Source organism: Tyto alba, unplaced genomic scaffold (genome assembly GCF_018691265.1).
Source record: "Tyto alba isolate M040663 unplaced genomic scaffold, T.alba_DEE_v4.0 Super-Scaffold_1, whole genome shotgun sequence".
Taxonomy (NCBI): Eukaryota; Metazoa; Chordata; class Aves; order Strigiformes; family Tytonidae; genus Tyto; species Tyto alba.
The window spans coordinates 38353793-38376527 of record NW_024881261.1 but is presented as its reverse complement, the minus strand read 5'-3'; the positions used below and the strand labels follow the sequence as shown (position 1 = coordinate 38376527).

The following is a 22735-nucleotide window of genomic DNA, read 5'->3' as shown; positions in this document are numbered from 1 at the left end:
AGATCTCTGTGTTACGCAGCCAGGCATGGCAGCAAGGTCTCCATCTGAGCTTCTTCAGGAAAGCTATTATCTGAATCACCACAGCCTCAGTGATGTAAGGTCAAGAAGAAATAACCTAAACAAAAAGAAATGGAGGAAACTCAGGAGACAGCTGCCACACATAGCATATTCTTTTCTCAGCTAGGGAAAATAATGTTATTCAAGAGCACTGATTCAAAAATTGAGTAGTTATTTATTGTTCCAGAAGTACATTGCTCTTTTATACATATTTCATAAATGATACAGGATTTTACACATGTTCAGTTTTTGTTTTTTGTTGCTGTTTTTTTTTTTTTTTTTTTTTTTTTTTTAAATAAGGACTTTTCTCCATGCTCCCTCCCTCATCCCAAAAACACACGAAGGATTCAGCTACAGGACCATGTTCAATTTTTTCCCTTTAAATCTCACCACACAAACAGGATAAAACAAATAAAAAATAATCACACAATGTAATTAAATTGAAAGACAGAGGAAAAGGGGAAGGGAAAAAAAAAAAAAAAACAAACACCTAGAAACATGCACCCATTCGGTCCAACATGCCATTGAGTGAGAAGAGGCAGCAATCCCAGCTGTGTTTCCACACCTGCAAGGCACCTGGCATCTAGTTAATACTGATGTGTTGTTTTCTTTCCTGTTTTTTTTTTTAAAACATGGTTCTCAAAAAAAAAAAACAAACCACCCACCAAAACCCCAAACCTCTTTCTATGACACAATGAGGAGTAGTAGTGAAACATCAAAAAAGCAGCCAGTCTTTCTGTATGTGAAGCTTAGTGCCCTTCTCCCACCTTCATCCTGTCTCCACAGTATTTATCAGCAGGATGCTAAAACGGACTGACCTGCTTTGAATGAAGAGATGTTTTATCTGCTTAGAAATCAGCTAGCCTTGGCTAGAAGAGAGGGCAAGGGGTTCACTTTCCTTCCTCTTTCTTTTAGCTAAGAATAAGAGATGTCATTAGCCACTCCTAAGAAGTTCTGACCTGTGGATGCAAAGTCCATTTAAAGCTACCTAATTTGGGGGAAGCGCTAGAGAACTGAAATAGTTCTGTGTCTTGCACTGTAAGAGCCCCAGGCTTTCAAAAAGCCTCTGGGCAAGGAAAATGATTTGACCATATATACGAGACCTTTTATCCCATTACACAAGCAATCAAACACCAAGTTTAATTATTCCATGTTCCAAAACTGTTCACTGAAAAGCAAGAATCATGATTCTGCAACAGTTTCATAATCCTTTAAGCCTTCATAACTTCATAGTCCAGGTGACTATCAGATTTGGGGTAGGAAGAGGGGAATCTCCCTCCCTTAAGACTGAATACAAAAAAAACTTCTCATGCAATGCTGCCATTGATTTCTAGAAGGAGCTCAAGGGCATTGGGACACGAAGTTTATATAGGTATTATGGAATAATCCAAAATATCAATTATCAAATGTCCAGAAGAACACTCATTCCTTCTCTCACTTGGCTACAACCAATCTGGGCTACAAATAAGCAAAGGAGGAAGTCAGTGGAGCACATGAGGTGGGCTGGGAAGTGGAAGCTCACGGTTTTCCAGTAGAAAGCAGTCTTGTAGTAACTTTATAAAAGAGACCAGGTCTGATCAGAAGTGTGCGTGTTAATGGCGGTGGAGCGCAAGTTCTGATCACCAGTCATAGCTCCAAGTGGCTTGAATTCTTTGTTCTCTTTTTTTTTTTTTTTTTTTTTTTCTCCTTTGTGTTTTTTTGAGAGAGAAAGAGAGATCTGAACCAGGTAAAGGAAAATTTAAAAAGCTAAGCAGGCTGCTGGTGTCTTATCAAGAGGCAGACCCTGCAAAGCTGGAAGAAGATACTCCTAACGCCCCAGCATTACATTCTTTTCATGAACCCCCCCTCATCCTGTATTTGTACACAACTGACATTCAGACAGTTTTTAAATGTGACTATTTGCCAAGCCCTTTTCAGAACTAACATATCCACAATGTCCCATCTTCATATTTAAGAATTTCCCCCCCCTACAGTCCTTTCTCTTGATTAAAGGTAAAACCCCTCCACCACCTCCCAGCTTCCACCTGCAATGCTTTAATTAAAAAGGCAAGAGCTATGAACAGGTTTTTGCCAGGGTTCAGAGCTTCTTTGCTGATCAGTCCTTTTCATCAATTTGCTGGATGGGCAGGTGAACCTGCAGTGGGTCTCGAAGCCTCTTAAGGTCCAATTCTGCCTAAAAGTAAAAGACACATTATGAAGAACAAGCTCCCAACGCACCTTCCCCAATACCATTCCCCTTTACAGAATGCAAAGATTTTACGTATTTCCTCGTTTTTCTTGTCCAGAAGGGAACCGTTCAAAAAGTAAAACAAAGCCAGAGGCTCATATTTGGGAAAACCATTCTCAGCACTTAAAGACATTTACTCTGTACTTCTCTAAACTTGTCTACACTTAAAGGGAATACGATAGGGAAGATCTGATCCCATAAACTCACTGGAACTTTTTTTTTTTTAAAAAAAAAAGAAAAACAAACAATAAACCCAACTAGATTTATAGGAATGGTTGATTCCAGGAGAAAAGCTCCACGAAAATACAGCCACCCAAGGGTATCTATATCCAACACAGCCACACAAGAAAATACATATTCAACCCAGAAAGACCTTTGGGTTTTCTTGTGAAACCAAGAGAGCCTAGCCTTACTCTCACGAAAGCTCTACTCCTTGTGTAGCTCCTTCTCCGAGGCAGGAGGAGAACACATCTTGCCCTGGATATCATACACTGTCATTTCCAGAGCCTGGGAATAAACAGATGATGATACAGAGCAGTGAAAAAGAATGTGGTAGCTCTGCTTTTTCTGCTTATGCCATCCTTCTGCAGAAAGGCTCTCAGAAACACAAGGAGGGATCTCTACCCAACTCCTTTGTTGAACAGATCCCACAATGTGGACAGTCTGCCAAAAGCATCTGCCTCCAGAGTATGAGAAATCTGCCCCATTGCCACTAACAATACAGCTAAATTTCTTGTACTTTATTCTCCAGGACTGCAACCAGTGCACTGAAGTGCTGTGTCAAGAAGACATGAACTGAATGGATGCAAGTCTTCGTTCCTCACTAAATCCATCTGGTGTGTAGGAGCTGAGAAGAAAGGAAATCTTGAATTAGGCTCCTCTGAGGCATGAAGTGCCTGAAGCAACTCAAGATTTGCCAGCAGTTTCTAAAAGGCCCTTACAGATAGATATAGGCAACCGTTTCATTTTGATTTACACATCCAGCAGTTCTATTCCTGGGTATATCAAAGCCGATTCACAGTGATTGCACTGGGGCTGTGACAAGAAAATGGGCTGAAAACTTAAGATACATGCATTCTTGTTTAAGGTGCATCTATTAATAGCACCTAAGAACTAGCAAGCAGTAATTTCTTTGTCTTATTTCTGGAAGAACTCTTGTTACCTGAGCAATTGCATCCTTGAGTTGATTGTATTTCTCTAGATCAAATCGTGTCTTTTTGGCTCCTTTATGGAAAAATAATAAGTACTGTCTGTCTCTGGCATCTGGATATACATATTCCTAAAAAGAATAAAAAGGAGAGAAAATAGGAATAAAGCCACAACAGAGTGCAACACAGGATACCATTAGCACAGTACGTATCAGGTGTGTTTTGGGAGGATGACTAGTTTCTGTCAGTGAAAGCACAAGACCAGACAGCATTGTCTAAGCTCACCCAGTATGGTGAGCTGACCCCAGCCAGCAGCTAAGCCCCTACCCAGTCACGCACTCACTCCCCCGCAGTTGGATGCAGGAGGGAGGAGAATCCAAAGGGCAAAAACCAAGAAAAGCTTAAGAGTCAAGATAAAGACAGTTTAATAAATGAAGAAAAAAAACCCATAAGGGTGATGCAAAAGCAATCACTCATCACCTCCCACCAGCACACCAATGCCCAGCCAGTCTCCGAGCAACATCTACTTTGGACAATCCTCTCCACCACCCCACTCCACCCCCAGTTTATTGCTCAACATGACATTAGAGGGTATGGAATATCTCTTTGGTCAGCTCAGGGCAGCTGTCCCGGCTGTGGCCCCTCTCAACATGTCACCACTCTCCAGCCTATTCCCAGGCAGTGGTGTAGGGGGGTGGGGGAACAAGAAACAGAGAAGGCCTTGATACTGTGCAAGCACTGTTCAGCAGTAACAACATTGGTGTGTTGTCAAGATTGCTTTGGTCACAGATCCAAAACACAGCACCATACTACCAGCTGCTATGAAGAACATGAGCTCCATCCCAGCCCAACCCAGTAGTCAGTCATTTGCTTATCTACTAGTACGTTACACCCCAGAAGTGAGTTACCATCACCTCCCTCCCATCCCAAATGTGTGAATCCTTCCATGCAGGGAGAACAAAAACTAACACATTTCAGGGTTCCAATACTGACAAGTTTGTGGGGAGAAAGGAAAAAAAAAAAAAAAAGCTATAAATACCAGAAGAAAGATTTTGTAAAGCGGCCCTTACTCTCTTTTTCTTAAGGTCATAAACATGCAATGGCTAATTAAAGCAACAACAGTTGCTTGTGAGCTCATCTCTCAACCAAGCTATGCAAGCAAGAACAAGAACCCAATACCCCAGCTGTTGCCAGGGATACTCTACTGCAGAAGGTCACAGCTGCTTCAAGCATGCAGGTAACTCAGAGCAGCAGAGCTGTTCACGTCAAATCCCACATAGCCTCTACAAAGCACAGGTCTGCCTGCTGAAGGTAACTGTCCCTTGCACTGGAACATCACACAGCCTCTGTATCCGGTATGCATCCAGTGAGCAGGGCTCTCAGGTAGAGAAATGGTGCATTCAGTGCCATACCATCCCTGAAACACCAAGACTTTAGCGTCTGGCAGAAGAGGTACTAATTGATACAGATGACAATTAAAGCATCAAACCTGAGTTCAAACATGGCAGAAGTTCTAACTGCACTTGGCAGAAACTACTGCAGCAGCCCTGATAGGGGCATGCATGTCCTCCAGCCCCTGAAATGATGCAGCTGACAGACCCCCTGGGACAGCACGCCGGAACACCTGCAGCATCCATTCTGATGGTCTTGTGACAGCAGAGACTCTCTGAGCCCTCCCTCCCTTATTACTGAGGTGAGATTATAAAGTTTAGATGGGAGTGATGAAACAAACCACGTACTAGTAAAACCACACAGAGTCCATCACAACTACAAGGATCCAGAGAAGGCAGATCCGAGAAACACCTAAACAAAAGCATTTCCAAGATCCCTGAACCTTTGCCTCATTAAAAAAGCCAGCATCTCCTGTCAGAGAAGTGGGCTTCCTCGAAACTCAGAAGGTACCTATGCACCCATTGTTTATTTGGGCTGATAAATCACAGCACTTGGAGGTCTCCTGTGCAAGTCAATGTGTGTGTGGCTGCGCATGCGTGCATGCAGAAACAACTGTCTGTCAGCAGATGAACCCGTACAGCTAAAGCTGTCAACCGCCGAATATACATAAGCATTATGGTAAGACAACCAGGAAATCATCAGTGGCCACCACCGGAAAATCCCACAACCATACACCACCATCCTGGACAGCACAGATTAAATCAAGTGGCATCTAGGTTCTGACAGGATAAAGAAGGGACAAAGCTACTTTGAACAGACACAATTTGGTATTTTTATAGGCAATAGAGCTCAAAGAATGTCTTCTACTGAGGTGTCAACATCAGCACAACATGTCCTACCTGGCGAGTCATTACGAAATAAGCATACATTGCCATGGCACTACCATAGGTGATGAAATAGGTGACTGGTTCCATAATGTCCCAAGAATACTCCCACCAAGTGAGGCGGGCCAGAATCCCAAACTGAGTGGCCATGTAGGCCAGGCCTCCCCACAACACCAAGGTTGTCCTCTTCTCTGCTTTTCTGCTGAGCTCCATCCTTACCTGCAGAAGATAGAAGCACACACCTTGTAGTCTCAAAAATAATTACGTTAACATCATTTAAAGATAATATAAAAATAGCACGTTGTCTTTATATTAAGTGGTTTGAAAACTATGACTGGAGGTTAGATTATGCAGACAAATCTAGACTTCTCCTTCAGTATTTGTCATCATCCGTATTTTACTCCAAGCATGCTCTGAATGCTTCACCAAGGTATTTATTTCTCTATGTTCACAGATGTTCTGTTGCATTAGTCCCAGTCTTTATTTACTACCAAGTTCATTTCCAATTATATAAACCAAGGAAACAAAATACTTCCACAGAAACCAGAAACAGACACGGTTTGGTATACACTTAATGTATCATCTGCTTCAGTGATCTTAAAACTATTTGAAACATGCCAGGGACCTAACTTAAAACCTTGAAATAAATTAAGGCTGCATTTGGAGGATAAGTAAAATACAATGAGAAATGTCTCACTTTTTCTAGTGGTGCTAGTTGCTCCTTCAATTCCTCTAGTCTCCCTATCAGCTCCTTCTCCTTGTTCAGCTGGTGCTCCTCAATGCACAAGGCAGTATACAACTGCTGAACCAATGTCTTGACATCATTCAGCGTCGTTGCATTTTCATGGCTTAAGAGCTCTAGGAAAAAAAAGACTGCTTTATATGCATGTATCCACAGAACGTCTCATACACTCTTCAGAAACTGTTATTAGTCTGCACAGGAAACGTATGAAAATATCTCTTCAACACAGAAGCCTTTGGAAGAGCTCCAACGCTCTAAGACAAAACTATTTCTTCAAAAGAAAACCAGACTTTATTATTGGATATTCTTAAAATTTTATAAGAACAAGGAAAAGAGATAGTTACCCTTAAGCTTGTCAGATATCAACAGCTACTTCTGACCCATCTTTATATATGAGACTTAATGCAGACAAGTGAACAACTAAACTAGTATGACCCATCACACTAGCTGTCAAGAAACAGCCAGAATTCAGACTACAGACCATCAGCAACCATAGTTATTGATGACAGCAGCCAAACATCTTGGGCTAGTGGCCCCAGAACATGCAGTCTTATGATAATTATTTTGAATACTCATGTCAGGAACTGTTTCCCAACACTCTGTGGGCAACCCCTCGCCGTACTGCCTACAGGGCAATGAAATTCTCTCTCACAGTATTTAAACAGAACCAGGACCACTAACAAACTGCCTTCATCCCTGCATTTCAGCACAAAAAGGATTCCTAAAGGAAATTAATTTGTAAAAGAATTGTGACTTGTGTTATTGTATTACATGCTTCATATGGGAAAAAAAAAAAAAGTTTCAAATTAAAGCAAAAGAACTTGACATTAGCCAAATAAAAAAAATAAATTAAAAAAAAAATTTTTGTAGCACCTTTGGGCTTGGACCTTATGTTTTCTTCTCAAAATATGATTTAACCAATGCATAAAGAGCTACAGACACAGTGTTAAGTTTTAACACTAGCAGCTCAAGGGAAAGAAATGACTCAGTTGTCTGTGCCAAGGCGCACAGAGAACACCATATCCCCCTCCCAGCTAAAGGGCTCCTGTTCCCCTACAGCAAAAACAACATGTGTTCCAACTGAAGTGACCACCAACAAGGACTTAGTACTTCAGATTACAGTGTTCTGTCGTTTCCATTTTAAAATACACAGGGTGATTTTGTAAAAATGGAAAAGCAAGAGCTGAGAAGTTTAACAGACCTAACCTCGGTGCCTATTAACAGGCACATTCATTTTAATACAAGCTAACTACAGAAATCTCCTTGGCAAATGAATGAGAGGCAGTAACTCCATGTAACCTAGCTGATCCCAAAGCTCACCTACCAGCACACAGTGGGTATATCAAACAAGCAAGCTAACAAAAAAAAACATACCAACTCACCAACACAGACTTTGCTCTCAAACATTAGGTAAGTGGGATGTATAAAATGCCTTACCTTGGGATAGCAATTTCTCCAGTGCAAAATTAGACACCATGTTTGTGTTCTCATTTAACTGTATTAAAAATTACAGACCAGACCAGCTAGGCTTGATACTAACACCTGCTCTCAGGAGCTAACAGTTAGAAGAGATACCCTGGTAAAATCCTCAGTCCACTTCTCTGGCTTACCATGTCTTATAAGGGTGTGAAAACCACCCCATTCAGGACACAGAGCAGTGGGGTGACAGAGCACAGAGTAACTTTTTTGTGTGTGTGATACCCAGGGATTTAGATATACAGTCTTAATGGAGAGTTTTCTGTTAAAGTGCTTTTAAGGAGACTGGGAAAAAACATCTCTAGCAGAGGCCTGTCTAGACCTCAGACAGGGGAGAAAGGGCATCTCACCCAATTCAGTACTCCCAATTCCAGAGTTTCCCAAATACTAAGGGCAAGTGGCTGCACAAAGTTCCCCAAGTCAGAAATTTCTTCATTTACTTGGTATTTTTATATTGTGAAGAGTAAAATGCTAGAATACATTTTTACTCTTTTCCTTGCAAAAAGGTCCTTGGAAGCTAACTATATCTACAGAGGGAGATGGCCCATGTCAGCAATCTTCCTAAAAGTCAGCCACCCAGGGTAGTCTCAGACCCAAGAGGTATGGTCAGTCTCCTGATTTTTGATAGATCAGCTTGCTTTAACATATTGTCTTATTCAGGCTTAGTCAAGATGGTGCAAGGAACATTAACAGTTCCCTCACAGCTTTTGCCTTATGAATGATTTTGTTCATTATTTACTGCTTGAAGAGAGGGAGGATAAGAGAAGAAGGCCCAAACGCTAGGGGAAACATCCAGATAAATAGGGGAAGGTATTTCCAGCATCTAACCTCAGCTGAGCATGCAAGTTATAAACCCTTCCTAATTTTTTTACCTGTCTAGAGGGCTAAAAATTATTTTTAGAAAAATACTGCTTGCAAAATTCACATTTTTGCCTGCAACAATAACAGAACAATAAGGGAGACAAAAATAGCCTGCTATCTGTGAGCCAAGCAACAAGCAGACCAACACTTGCAAAACTGGTCCTTTCGTTTAAGTCCTTGGAGGTAAGTATAGGCATGCAAGAATCTGGTGCTTTATGAAGCCTATAAAATTGCTTAGGAGAAAGAGTAGACAGTAGATGAAAACACCAAGTTCCTGCTTCCACCAGTTAATGCTAGAACGTCTCAAAAGCTTCTTGCAAGTTTTTACATCTTGAAAATTACAGAAACGTCTTCCAGATCAGACAATGCAAGCTTCAATCTAACTCCCACTTTGAACTGTACTCCTTCAGAATGAGTTAAATGAAATTACTTCCCAGTAATTAGAAAAAAAAAAAAAAATCACAAAAATTTACAAAATTAGAAGAAATCACACTTCTTAATTTTTTACTCTCATGAGGGGGTACTGGCTTTGAGCGTAATGAATATTTGCTTTTCATCACGGACTACTCCGATTACTTTGATATCACTAAATTAGACTCCAAGGGCAGGATTAGAAACTGCAAAGCTTCCTTTAGAAATAACACTTGATGTTCTTGAACAAGTTAATAAAGCATGCTGCGGTTAAACCTGGAACACAATACTGGGATTTCTGATGTTTACTAGAACCAGGCTGGTTTACCTCGCTTTGGTGGTCTAACATGGTACGTGACATCATTAATGATCAGTTTGAAGTCATCCAGCAGAAGCAAATCTATGCCTGTGGAGGAGGCAACACGTGTGCCATCTGTAGGGCAAACACAGAGAACTCATTGAACAGTAGAAACAAAAGCACCTAAACATGTTGTGGCTAAGTTGTAATGCCATCTCAAATCCAGTTGTTGGACTCCTACATTTTCCCACAGATGATATATACCAGGAGATGAATATGTATAACTGGAGACCTTACATAGTAAATATTAGCTGAGCTATGTATGCAGCTGCTTTCCCACATTTGTGATATTTGGGATCATCATATAAAAAGCAGTTCCCTTCATCCCACACACTTAGAATATTTTACTATGTTTTGCAATACAATTCACTTAAGCGACCTTCATCTCTCCCCAGTGGCATTAAAAATTATTTCAATCTGTGGTATTGGACAGCTCTGACATCACTAACCTAGCAAACACCCCCTTTTAAAGAAACACCTGCTTTGATGGCACTTGACTAAGACATCCTAACAAAGTTTCAGAGCTTTGGTGACTAGCAGGCACGCAGCAACTGAGCAAAACAAAAGACACATGTGAAGTGAAAACATGACTGAGTTTCCATAGCTATGATACTATTTCCCCTGTGCTACCTTTTACACCCAATTCCTTACCAATTGATTAGAACCTCCACATAGATTGCATATCTTGCATTTTTCCTACTAACAAGTAGGGAACTCACCAAAAACACCTCCATTCGGACTGAGCTGGACTCGCCTCTATTTGGTGAGCATTAGGAATGTTTTCTTCCTCCTCCACTCTACAGTCAGATTTCTTTAGCAGGCCTGACTACACAGGGATAGCTAACATTATTCTTACTCTAGGAATGGTATTTCTACCTTCTACTTCTTCAGGAACATCAAAGAATTCACACCACAGCAAACTTTCACTTAAAACACAAAAGGCTGGATGAAAATAGCCGGCAAGCAAATACATCAATTAGTTTGTAAACAACAGTACCTGCTGAGTAAATTGCAACCCGATCAATTCCTCGGTCCTCTGCTTGCAGCTGTTGTAAGAACACACCAACAGAGTCTGAGATAGGTTTAAGCGTGAACTGGCAACGTTCACGCCTGGATGGAAGATTCACAGAAATCACAGGTAACCCGTTTTGGTAAACCACCGTCACTTCTACAAAGACAAAACCACAAGATTATCATTAAAAATTAACAGATTTTCTTGTAATAGTTCTGTATTTGTGCCATGGAGTATGACACAAACATGGCTATGAGCTGAACATAAAACAGACTAAGTTTTTGGTGTTTTTTTTAATCAAGAGATGTGTCTATCAAAGAAAAACAGGGATGCCAGAGGTTTTCACTCCCATTAACTTGGCAGTATCTGTTAAACTTTTTGCACTTTATGGAAAAGTAAAAGGTACTTACTCTAAGCACAATCATGTTTATACTAAAGGCAACATGGTATCTGAAAGCCACATGGCAGTACAGCATGTTTTGGTTAGTTTTTGAGAATCAAAGTATTCTGGAATATGGAAGACAAAACACTGTACAGTTTATCACGATTTACAGCCCAGAAGGCACAGCCAGACTGAGTATATTAGGAAACATCAAGGAAGGGCCTACTTCATACCTTGTTATTCTTGTATTAATTCTGGTTTCCTCCTCTTTGTCCTGAGGCAACAATTGTTTAAGAGAGCAGTGAGGAGTATGAGGTTGTAAGAAGAGCATTCTGAGTTTAAGCTTCAAGGTCATTTCATCTAAAATTCATGCGATCAACACACTTTGTACTTCAGAAAACAGACATTACTTCTTAGGTGTAGATAAAACAAAATTTTCCATTTCTTTAGTACCATCAGGAGCTTTTGCAAGAGCAGTCTTAAGGATTTTGGTGCACCTTCCTAAAATTTATGGTAGTGATCTGTATGAACTGTAAACTAGTTATTATTTCACTTCCAGAAAGACATCCCACTCTTTGGGATATCCATACATAGAAAAGAGAAGTTAGAAGTTCGTATTTTCTAAGCCCTCTACCGTATCACAAACAGTCAAAATTTTCCCCAAGTGCAGCAGTTGCTAAGATAGAGCAGCATACCTAAAAATGATTCACTTTGGATTGCTCCTTATTTTTCTTATGTAAAAACTTAAGGTCTTTTTTATTGCTCAGAGCATTTGCCATGTCTCAAGGATTGTGCAGTCACACCCACCCACGCTGCATCTGGCTTAGAATTCCCACCTCTTGTAGCTTTGGCCAACTACATGAACTACACCATCTACTTAAACTCTTCTAACTCATATATTGACATGCCAAGTCAACTTAAGCAGCTAACATCAAAACTAGTTGGTTAAAGAAGTCAACGCAAATAGAAATAAAAACAAACAATGTAATTTTAACTACCAAAGGGAATTATTTCTCGACATGCCACTGTTCAGAAAGTTTTGCCACCAATGGCCTTTATACCCGCCCTTTCAGTGATCTGCTGCCAGATGATGAACTCATTTATTACAGGACTGTTGGCACAGTAGGACAAGTCTTGGGGTGATGTCCCTTTCCTGAAAAGGGAGGCTCACTTATGTTGAGAAAGGATGCACCAAGCACGCTTTTACAAAGCCAGAAGAGCTCTCTCAGGCTTTTGAGCTTCCTGTCACATGCCTCCATGAATTGAATCAAGCGTTTTTCCTCTTCCAGGGGATTGCTATCCAGTGCTGACAAAAAGGTCTTCATCTCATCTTTGAAGACTAGGTGGAAGTGACCAAGTACAGACATCTAAAATGACTAAGGCATCCTAAGAGGCCCCAATACTTGGAAGCCTGTAAAGGCCTATTCTCAAGACTCAAACAGCTGACAGGATTTTAGTAGCTTTAATGTTTCGAAGCTTAAAACTCAAAGACAGCAGTCAAATACTTATTAAAAAAAAAATAAAGCAAACTGTCAATTTATTTGGACAGTTACGACAGAATTTCAAGCTCCTTATCAGCAGCCATTACAACACCAGCTATCAGATTTTTGCATTCTTTCATTCAAGTATTTGAGTAAGAGACTGGTAAAAAATAGATTAGCATTAGCTACGCTTGTGATAGCGGGCTCAGCAGGAATGATTAACACATTCAGAAGCTTAAAATAGTCACTTAAGTATTCAATTCATTGGTTCTGTGAGCAGCGTATACAACATTAACTTACATAGTGCTTACATAACCACACGACACGGAAAACAATTCTTTAAAACGTCACCTTGATCATATGGGCAGTGAGCCAGTTTATTGTAGAGCAGAAGAGATAACAACATTTGCACCAACGCTTTTCGATGTATCCCTACGGGTACAACACAACCACCGCAGCTCCATCACTGCCAGCTTTGGAGGAAGCACCTACCAGCACCAGCCCTGGTGCATTTTAACCCTCCACAGACCAGATGGAGAACACAGTGATAAACGCGATAGGTCAGACTGCACCAAGGGTCATCAGTGCTAGTAGCACACACAAAAGCTTTCTCACGGATTTCCAGTTTAGGTGAAGCGTTAAAAACCAAATTATTTCCCTTCAGAAGACTGGCTCGGTAAGCCTGGAATTACACCTGGTTTACGCTTTCCTTACAAAAAACTTGTAGAAGTAATTTTCTAGTCTAACTCACTGGTGGAGAAAGTCCATAACTCCAGTTTGATCCCCTCATCACCTCCCACACAAGTAATGGCTAGTCAGTTTTTTGCTGCATTGGAGAGGGAAGAGCTCGGAGACAAATGGAAAAAAAAAAAAAAAAAAAAAAAGAAAATCTGAAGGACATGCCAATAACACAAACCTAACAGTCAGCAACAGACAGCTCCAGTAAAAGTTATTAACAAGACACTGCGATATAGCTGTCTGCCTTGCTCTCCTCCACTGTGACAGAGCTGTGGATCATCTGCACGAGGGCAGCTATAAGCTACTAAGTGGACAAAGCATTGGGGCATTTCACTAATTACAGACCTAACATTTTGGCTGATCTTCACTGATGAAATTTTAAGCCAATATTTAAATACATAGGACAAGTAAAAGAAAGTAAATGCATACAAGTGTATTTCACTTACATTTACTGACACCTACAACCCAGTCAGGGATGCTGCTAAATAAGACCACAGAGGATGTTAAGTGCTTTACACACTGTATTAAGCATGAGGTTGGACTAAGGTATGAATTCCATCCAAGCAGCACAAAGTTTTGACTCAACCATGTGCGCTCAGCTAACAGGTCATTAGTATTTGTTAAAGATTTCTGTTCTTGCGTAAGATCAACTTAAACAAATACACTAGGCCAAACCAAAGTACAGTAAAAAAAAAGGGTGTGGTCAAAGAAGTCAGTGCTGAACATTTATTACTGGTAAAGGTGAAGTTACTGGAAGAAATAACAAGAGAAATATTCAAGCACAATAAGAGGAAAGGTAAAAATCAAATCGGGCAAGTAGCTACACAAATTATCCTCTCAACCTTACATGTGCCCTCTACACCTCTATCTCTTCAAGCCTTCAGGTTCTTGGGTTCTCCACAGCAGTCATGTTCTTTTTGTGTTTGCACACACTCACTATTCTGGTAGAGGAAGCAATTGTGCCGGAACCCTTTATTAGCTTTCAGGCTTTATTAACACGCCTTAACAAGGAGAGGATCCACTAACTGCTCTTGTCAGTCAGCCTAAGTGCTCTAGTCTTCTCGCACAGCATGGAGATGTTAGGTGGGCATTGATCCTCAACCTGCTCGTTTCCTCTTTGCACTCTAGCATACTGAGATTTCTCAAGTTCCACCAGTGTATTCTTTTGTTTATGTTATGATAACCTTATCAAAAAAGCTTTACGTCCAAACTGTCCCAGAATTTAAATAAAGGAACAAAATTGCCTCGGCTTCACAATGTTTTCACTGCAGCAAATGGTGCTTTCAAATGTTTGAGCGAGTTGCTGGTGTGAACTGCACTTTCATTGAATAAATAAAATTAACAGGGCACACAGTACCCTGAAAGGTAGGCAACACACAGGCCTCCTGGATACATCAGGAAAAAGTCTGGCAAAAATATTTGGACAGTTGCATGCAATTACATCTTTCTCTATAAAGCCTGTCCAGTTTTGTAAGGACAGTTATTAGAAGAGGTGATCATTTCCTTAATTCTTCTTGACTTAGTTCTGCCGCATCCTTAGTTCAAAACTGGACTACCTCCTAGCCAAAAAAGCCTCAACCAGAAAAGGGGTCAGGGAACACGATTTAAGTTAGTGAAGCCAGAAGGGAGCCCAGCGTTCCTCCACGTCGGTACTCACCATCGGAGGGCACCACCGTACTGCAATAGGCCACTCTCGCACTCCTCCACGGAGACAGCCTCTGATGCACCTACAAAACACAACCACAGCAAAAAGGCCAAGTGTTCGGTGCCGCTCGTCTGGCAAAATCCCAGCCCTGGGCCACCTCCTGTCCCCGCTCCCTGCCGCCACCCCCCCCCCCCCCCCCCCCCGGTGCCTGTGCTGGGCATCCCGGCCGCAGGGTCACCGGCAGCCAGGCTCAGCCCTCGCCATCTGCCACCCGGCAGGGCTTCGCCCCGCCGCCAAGTTCACCTCCACGCACCCCACTCCCCACGCACGGAGCTTAAAGCGAGGCGGTGTAACAGCACCTCTGAGCTCCCCCTCCTCCCTTCATGTAAAAGGTCTTTTTAAAGCCACGTTCAGTTAATCAGTTTTAAGAAATCAACACAGACATGGAAAGCCGAAATCAGCATCGGTCTTTAAAGGTTAAAAAGTTTTCGCGTAAGAGTGGGTGAGGGTTAGGGAGCTGTGGATTAAGAGGTGCATTCTCTTATGTTGTCTTCTGTGCTGACATGTATTTTTTTTCTTGTCCTTTGAGGGAAGCCAAACTCTAAGATACAAGTAGTAAACATGCCTGTTCATAGATGAACAAATTGTTCAAGAAAAACAAAATTTGTAATATTGAGCTATTAAAAAGAAGTTGTGGCTTTTTTTTTTTTTTTTATAGTCCAATAAGAAGAAAGCACAGGGATAGTTCATCTGTTCTTCAATCTTGGCAAAGAACTAATTTGTTAATGAAAATCTACAATCAGACTGATTTAAAGTCTGTCTTCTAGGATAAATTATGCTACTTATATACTAATCCTCCCGCAGCAGTGAAATTACATTCCAGCATAAAAGAGCCCAATTTTTAAAAAGAGTGAAGTACAACACTAGCTCTCGTCTGTCTACGGTGGTATGTATTTCAGTGACCAGCACTCAGATTTTTCAACAGCTGCAGTCCAATACGGGCATTCCTATAGCCTGGGATTTTTTGTTGCTGATTTCTAAAATACAGCTGCCAAACCTGCATTACTATAAAGGCATCTCCCAGGTAGGTCTTGTTTTTTAAGTAATTTTCTAACAGAAGTGTGCAAACAAAACCCAGGCTGTTGAACATTTCTCTGCCAAGTTGTCCAGACCTCCACATTTTGTGAGGCTGCTTTTAATAATCTACTTAAAATAGCTTTATCTGCTACTTCACTTTTCTTCCGAAGCCTGCTATGCAAATTGAAGATAGTGTCAACTACAGTAGTCTTTCTTGAAAGCAGAACATTATGGCCCAAGGTGGTCAGTGCCTTGACAACTCTGGAAATTCACTCTCGTTTGTGCTGTGTTTACACTCCATTTTTCTCAGTCTTGGCAATAAAAATCAGTCAAGTAATTTTCAGTTTTCCTCCTTGCAACTGCATTTTCAGCTTCCTACAGTCAAATCAAACAGGCAGCTAACAGGAAAAGAGAACTGGACATTAAACAGTTGTAGCTGAATTTAAGCAGGAAGCTGAATGTTTTGGCAAAAGTAGTGTTAAAAAAAAAAAAAAACAGAAACAAAACAAAAAAACAAAAACAAAACAAACAAACAAAAAAACACAACACAAAAAAACAAACAAACAAACAAAAACACAAAACCCAACCCTATGTGTTTGAAACCAAAGGGCAAATTTGCCTTTTTACATTTGAAAAATAGCAAGTCTTCTGGACTGATAAACACTCACATGCTACTGCTGATCAACCAGGAACACCCACACACACACACCTGAAGAAAAACAGGTTTAGAACTCAAGAACACTCAAGCAAAACAGACACAGCCTCACATTGGAGACAAATCAAGCTCCACTGTCCTGGCATTACTATTCTATTATCAAAAAAAGTCAGAAACTGCACTACATGTAAGCCAGTTCTCAGAACCAACTTTTACCTAAGGAGGGGATGCCTCTATAGGGAGTTTAAAAAGAAAGACCTTTTCCTATTCAAAAGCAGCAACTTCAATTTTAATCCTTCTAAAAATAGTATCAGACCAGATACAATACTGAGTGGGCAGAATTTATACAGTGAAACACAAAACCTCTTGTCAGAGAGCACTACAACAAAACACTGTTTATATACTTAGTTTACCCGATCCCATGGCAGAGCTAGCACTCAGATATATGCCTTTCACTGCTTTACTATTCCCTTTTACACAACTTTAATAATCTATTTTTGAAATACTGCACATGAAGAGCCTGCCTTTCTACTAGATTTGTATGGCAGCCCAAAGGTTTTAGTAGCAGTTTTCAGAAAATCCTAAAACCCACCAAATCCAACATTATGCCATTGCAAAATAGCTATATAACTGGTGTCTGCAAAGGCTTCACCTTAAGGCCATGAGTACTTGACAGGTATAAGCTAGTTCCAGAAGTCTCCTGCCCTCATACAATACAGACAAGAACAGGGGAAAAGGCAGAACAGGTTGAAAGCCAGGGCATGTTAGATGATTGAAAGAGATGACGTGTCTAAGCCCTTTGACAATTCTTTCACCCTCATTCAGGTGTGAACCAACTCTGTTTCATTAACCCCACAGCAGAAACCTGCCACTGCATTTTACAGGAAGAGACAGTGGTTAAACTACACGTATCTGTCACTCCTGCAGTTCTGAACTGCGCCTCAATATATACTGCTGTTAGAAATTTCTTACCTAAGAAAATGGTCTCTAATGGTTAGGAAAAGAAAAAAGGAACAAATGAACTCAAAGTCAGAGACCTAAATGCCATCTTCTGCCATTCAAGGTTAGTGAGAGCTTAAGGAATCATCAATCATTTTTACTCTTGAAGGGTGGCTGTTGTTTTAAAATTGAGATGGAGATAAACATCTGAACCGTTTATCTAAAGTCTGCAATTCAACAACTTTATATAGAAATGTGCCAGAAGGCTGAAGCTCAGGACTAAAGCAGTCTGGGGCACAGCAGAAGAACTTGTTTCAAGCTTTGCTGACCAGATCTCACAATCATTTGCTGTAGACCAACCATCAACAGCTCACTGCTTCAGCAGTGAAGTGCAGAATAACTACATCCACGTTTCAGTTGAGGCCAATTTACCGCTTATTTTGGAAGTGCTGGACACTTGGAGTGTGAAAAGCACCCAAAACCAGACCACTGAAATCAGAAGCTTTAAGCACCAGAATAACTTTCTGAATCTCAAGCAAATTCCTGCGTATGGTCTCTTTTCACATCCATTCGATCCTTTGTTTCCTGTCTTACCAGCCTTGTCAAGATCTATATTGGACAATCTAAAGGTAAAAAAATAACAGCGTCTCTATAGGTTGTAACGTAGCTATCTCAGTTCTACATGGGTGACAAAGCCCTACTGGAAAAAGCAGCCTTTTAGCTACTAAGCGAGTGCGCTCTGATGGGAAAAGAAGGAGCAATCTGGCAGAGCTCATGTTCCTCATTTCATGTAATTATCAATGATAGAATGGTAACAACTTAGGGGTACCAAGTCTCCAAACCCTAGTTAAAATCAGAAAAGAAGCTGTCCAGAAAAAAAAAAATACCCCAGGCATGGACAAGGTGAATATCTTTATCTATAACACAAGTAAAACGCTCTGCTAAGTCATTACCTGGAGGTACCAGTGCAGCAAAAGCTGCAGAGCTTTTGTGAAAAACAGAGCATTATCCATGGAAAAACTTCTTACCATGAGCGAAATTTTTAAGAGATACATTTGCAAGTAACCAGCTGTAACATCTATTCTACAATTTTTGAAGGGCCTCCTTTAAATGAGGCTGTCTTAAGTCAGACATGAAGCAGCTCACCTTTTCCAACATGCAACAGCTATTTTCCTCTCTCGACTTTCACAGCATAAAAAACTGAGTGTCTTTCCTGGCTCTAACAGTAGTTATCCTAAAACCTCATGGACAGCATCTCTGTGACAAAAATCTCTGTGAGCTTCCCTGAGTGATCACAGTAACCCAAACCACCCACCTCAAGAGTGCTGAAGAGCTCCATTTATTGTTCTTTCCCCTTACTTCAGAGCTCCAACTACTTCTGCTCCTGTATTCAGTCTGTCACCTTTTGATCTCTCTGAAACAGTACTTTGATCATAAGTCACTGGGTTCCCTTTTGTCCTCCCATTTTGCTTCGCCCTCATACCAGCTCTGTTTGCAAAGCAGAGGAGATGCAGAGCGAAACTGTGTTCTGACCAGAAATCTGCTGTCCAAGCTCCATGATACGTCTTACTCAACACAGCTAATATTCTTGCACCAGTACACAGGCTCCGACTGGATTTATGTACATATAACTGTGGTGGATTGACCGTGGCCAGCTGCCCCAACAGCTGCTCTCTCTCACTCCTCAACAGGACAGGAGGATGCAAGATGAAAAAGCTCACAGGATAAAGGCAGGGAGATCACTCACCAATCATAGTCATTGGCATGACAGACTCAACTAAGGGAAAAGTGATTTACTGCCAATTAAAGTAGGTAATATCAAGAAACAGACAGCAATCACCACACCTCCCTCCCACCCCTTTATCCAGGATCCAACTGACCTCTTCATTGCCAACTCGTTCCCCTGCCTTGAGGGGTGCAGGGGAATGGAGGTTCCTTCTGGAAACATCCACACCACAGCTCACAGAGGACCCCCATGCCAGAGCACAGGCGGCAGGAGAGTCTCTGCCCCAGGACCTGGCTCACCTCTCCTCCTCCCACCTCAGTGCTTGCAGAGCTGTTCCTCATGCTTTTTTTCCCCTCATTCCTATGTTTTCCAGCATTTTTCCCCTTTCTTACCTCAGATTCCCCCAGGCACCACCAGCAGGGCTGCGGGGCTGGGCCTCGCCACGGCCAGGGGCTGCCAGAACCAGGCTGAGGCAGCCCCAGCCTCCCCTCAGAGACCCCTCAGCCCCCAATACAGCAACTACTAAGGAAAATTTCGCAAATCAAGTTCTTCACATAGGAACCAACGCAGGACTGAGCACAGACAGGACCTTCTCAGTCCTCCAACATGGAGGATGCCTAAAGCAGTCCCTCACATGGGCCTGAGGACAGTGAAGGGACAAGGAGAAGACGATGGCGGCCATTATGCCCACAGTGCCAGCAAAGAGGGATCCTGCTGCTGACAGTGCCCAGGTACTACCCTGATAATTTCAGATGCCTTCTTCAGTATCCTCCCTAGCTTACTCAGAAACCTCCAAAGAGATAAAAACTGGCCAGTCTGGCATCAGAGATCTCTGCCTGCATTGCTCACCCCTTTCTTCACCACCTTCCTTCTTTCGAGACATCTAGACACTCTGGCCTGCTTCCGGGATCTCCCTTTAAAAAAAAAAAAAAAAAAAAAAAAAAAAAATCTCAATCTTCATCTGAAATTGAGCTCAACTTTACCAGGGATCTGTTCAGCCCTGTATGGAAGACCTTCTCCAACTTTTTGCTAAAGTCTCTGGATACATTCGCGTAGCAAATTTTACATGAAGTATTTCCTTCAAGGCACGCACCCTGCTTCTGTTTGAGAGCCTGGTGCGCAATAAAACAGCACCTGCTCTTGCAAGAGTGGCACTCACACCACACTGCTTCGCTGCCCCGCGGCAAGCTGGCATGCAAAAACCCCAAACATTTGGCTGTGGAGGGGAGCGTGGCTGGAAAAGCCCTTGTACCTGGGAGCTGTGCTCCTGCAACACGCCTGCAGTGAAAGCAGAGGAGCCTCATACCCCAGAGCACAATTTTCTCTCTTATTTCCAACAAGTCCAAACTGCTGCCTTCTTAAACCATACGGCTTGTCTCCCAGGACCTGAACACTTGCCTGATTAAATCCCACTGGCTTGAACTCATTTCTTTCTCTCTGGCAATACGCCCTTGCTCACATCCCACTCAATAGGTCAGATTTTGCCCCTAAAAGAACATTTTGCACCTGCTGCCTCCATAGGGCGACATTTCTGAGGATGAAGGTCAAGCAAACGAGAACCCGTCTGAACTGCAGTGCTGTTCCTCTTCATTTTTTTAATTGTTTTTTTGTTTTAAAATCAGGCAGAGGAGATGGACACAAAAAAGGTAATGCCAGTAAGATGTGGGAAGTGTTAATCTTTGCATTTGGAAGCACTTTGTACGACCTACACATTAGCAAATGGTCTCCATTTGCCTCACTTTTCATTCCTGCCTAAATTTTCTCCTCTTCCAGCATTAGTACAGAGCTTCATCACATCTGCTAGGAAAGGAACATAAACAGGAGGTGAGCTATAAATATTCCCTTCTCATCCTGCTTCCTTTGCCCATCTGCCTAAAAAGAAACAGGTAGTCCACAGTGTCCAGGAAGAGGTGGGGGTAGGAGGAAGGAGATTAATTCTTTGCAGGAGAGGAGAAAGCCAAAAAAAATAAAAGGATGAAGCAACTGCTCCTTGTTCTTAATTGCACCTTTCTCCCAGGTGTTACTGATGCTGTGGAGATGCTGCAACAATGAGTTGCAGGAACATCATTGTTTTTGATGGCTTTCATAATGCCTCGGGGGCAAGAGAGGGCAGAGGAGGGAATGAACAGGAAAGTCCAACGGACATGTTAAACACATTGGTCAAGCAGTCTCTGATGCTTTTAACAGGTATTCATTTGCCACCAACCACATCACTTTTCCCCCAACAAAAAACACAAAGAAACAACCAAAACCAAACAGAAAACCTCAACCAAAACCCCAAACAAAAACCTTTTCCCAGTCTATATTCTTAATTTTATAGCAAATGTCAACAACTTAAAGAATTACACTGTTCCTACTTTACTTGAAACCTATGATAGCCATGGTACACCAGACCACTATATTCCCTCTCATCCAAACTTCACACAGTCCCTCCTATCTCTAGCAGGCAACACAAAGTGGGGCTGGAACATCTCCCTCATAGTTTGTGATGCCAGATCACAGTTTCACTACGAAAATATTTTTGCTTTACTGGAGTAGGATGGTTTGAATTCCATTTCTTTAATAAAGTCCTCATTCTTACTGGAAAAAAAGCTGAGAATTTTAATTCCCTTGCATTCTGAAGGCTTGAAAAACAGAAACCAGAGAAAATACCATGATAAATTTAAGCCTGCGTCAGCTTTGAAACCTGAGCACAAAAACAATGCAGAGCTGAATTCCTTTCCCTAACTTTCATATTCGTTACTCGAATCCTCCTGTACCGAAAAAGGGTGGTACCTCTTCTCAAATTAAAGGGACCACCAACCCTGGTTTAAAAAGCAGTTTGAAGCATTTAGGGAGTTCTCATCCCACTGATTTCACGATTCATGATTTTGTCTCCCTCAGCCACTCACAGCTGAAAACTCCGTAACCAGAGTGAAGGAATCAGATGTATTCCCCTCAACAATTCCCCCCAGGTAGCTTACTGTTATTTGGTTCTTTGTTTTTCTTCCTCTAGTACTTATCAACTCCATGAGGCAATTCCTTTTGTCTTTGTCACAGTCACTTTAAAAGAAGAGCTCTTACCCCTCTTCTCCCACTTTGCTGCCATACTGCATGAAGAGCTTCCTGGTGAGGAAACGGCAGCTTACTGACACATCGCTGGCACTTTCAACATCAAGAATGAAACAATAAGCAGAGTTACGAAGTGAGACTTCCACAAGTGCAAGGAAATTTCTTCTGCCTCGGTGTGTGCTGGGGAGCAGCCAACTCACATTGGTTTTCCAGGGAAATAAACTCAGAAACGAGGGAACCTTTGTTTCAGCTATTGAAAAGAAACATAAGACTCTAGCAGACCTTGCAGTCGGCGCCAGCGTATGTACAGCTTTGGAGAAGCTGCATGCCCTGAAATAGGGGGACATACAACATTCTGCAAGCCACAGCAACCCAGTACATCCCAGTACTGGACGAGTCTTACACCATCAATTCCCTGCTCATTTTCCTGCAGGAGAGGACACCATTACAAAAAAAAAAAAAACAAACGTTAC

General features: G+C 41.7%; 1 protein-coding gene across 3 annotated transcripts in view; it reads right to left on the bottom strand.

Annotated features, from left to right (window-relative positions):
* Positions 1-147: 147 nt before the first annotated feature.
* The window catches only part of MCU (mitochondrial calcium uniporter), a 101899-nt gene continuing 79311 nt past the window's right edge, over positions 148-22735 (bottom strand). The window contains exons 2-8 of one of the 3 annotated variants that reach the window (XM_042789091.1): positions 14827-14896; positions 10554-10724; positions 9527-9631; positions 6406-6566; positions 5724-5927; positions 3447-3563; positions 148-2230 (exon numbers count right to left, since the gene is read on the bottom strand). In XM_042789091.1, coding sequence (XP_042645025.1) covers positions 2153-2230; positions 3447-3563; positions 5724-5927; positions 6406-6566; positions 9527-9631; positions 10554-10724; positions 14827-14896 — 906 coding nt within the window. In that variant the 3' untranslated portion in view covers positions 148-2152. Of the gene's footprint in view, positions 2231-2695; positions 2792-3446; positions 3564-5723; positions 5928-6405; positions 6567-9526; positions 9632-10553; positions 10725-14826; positions 14897-22735 lie in introns of those variants that run through there. The other 2 variants (XM_042789079.1, XM_042789090.1) reach the window with 2 other exon arrangements.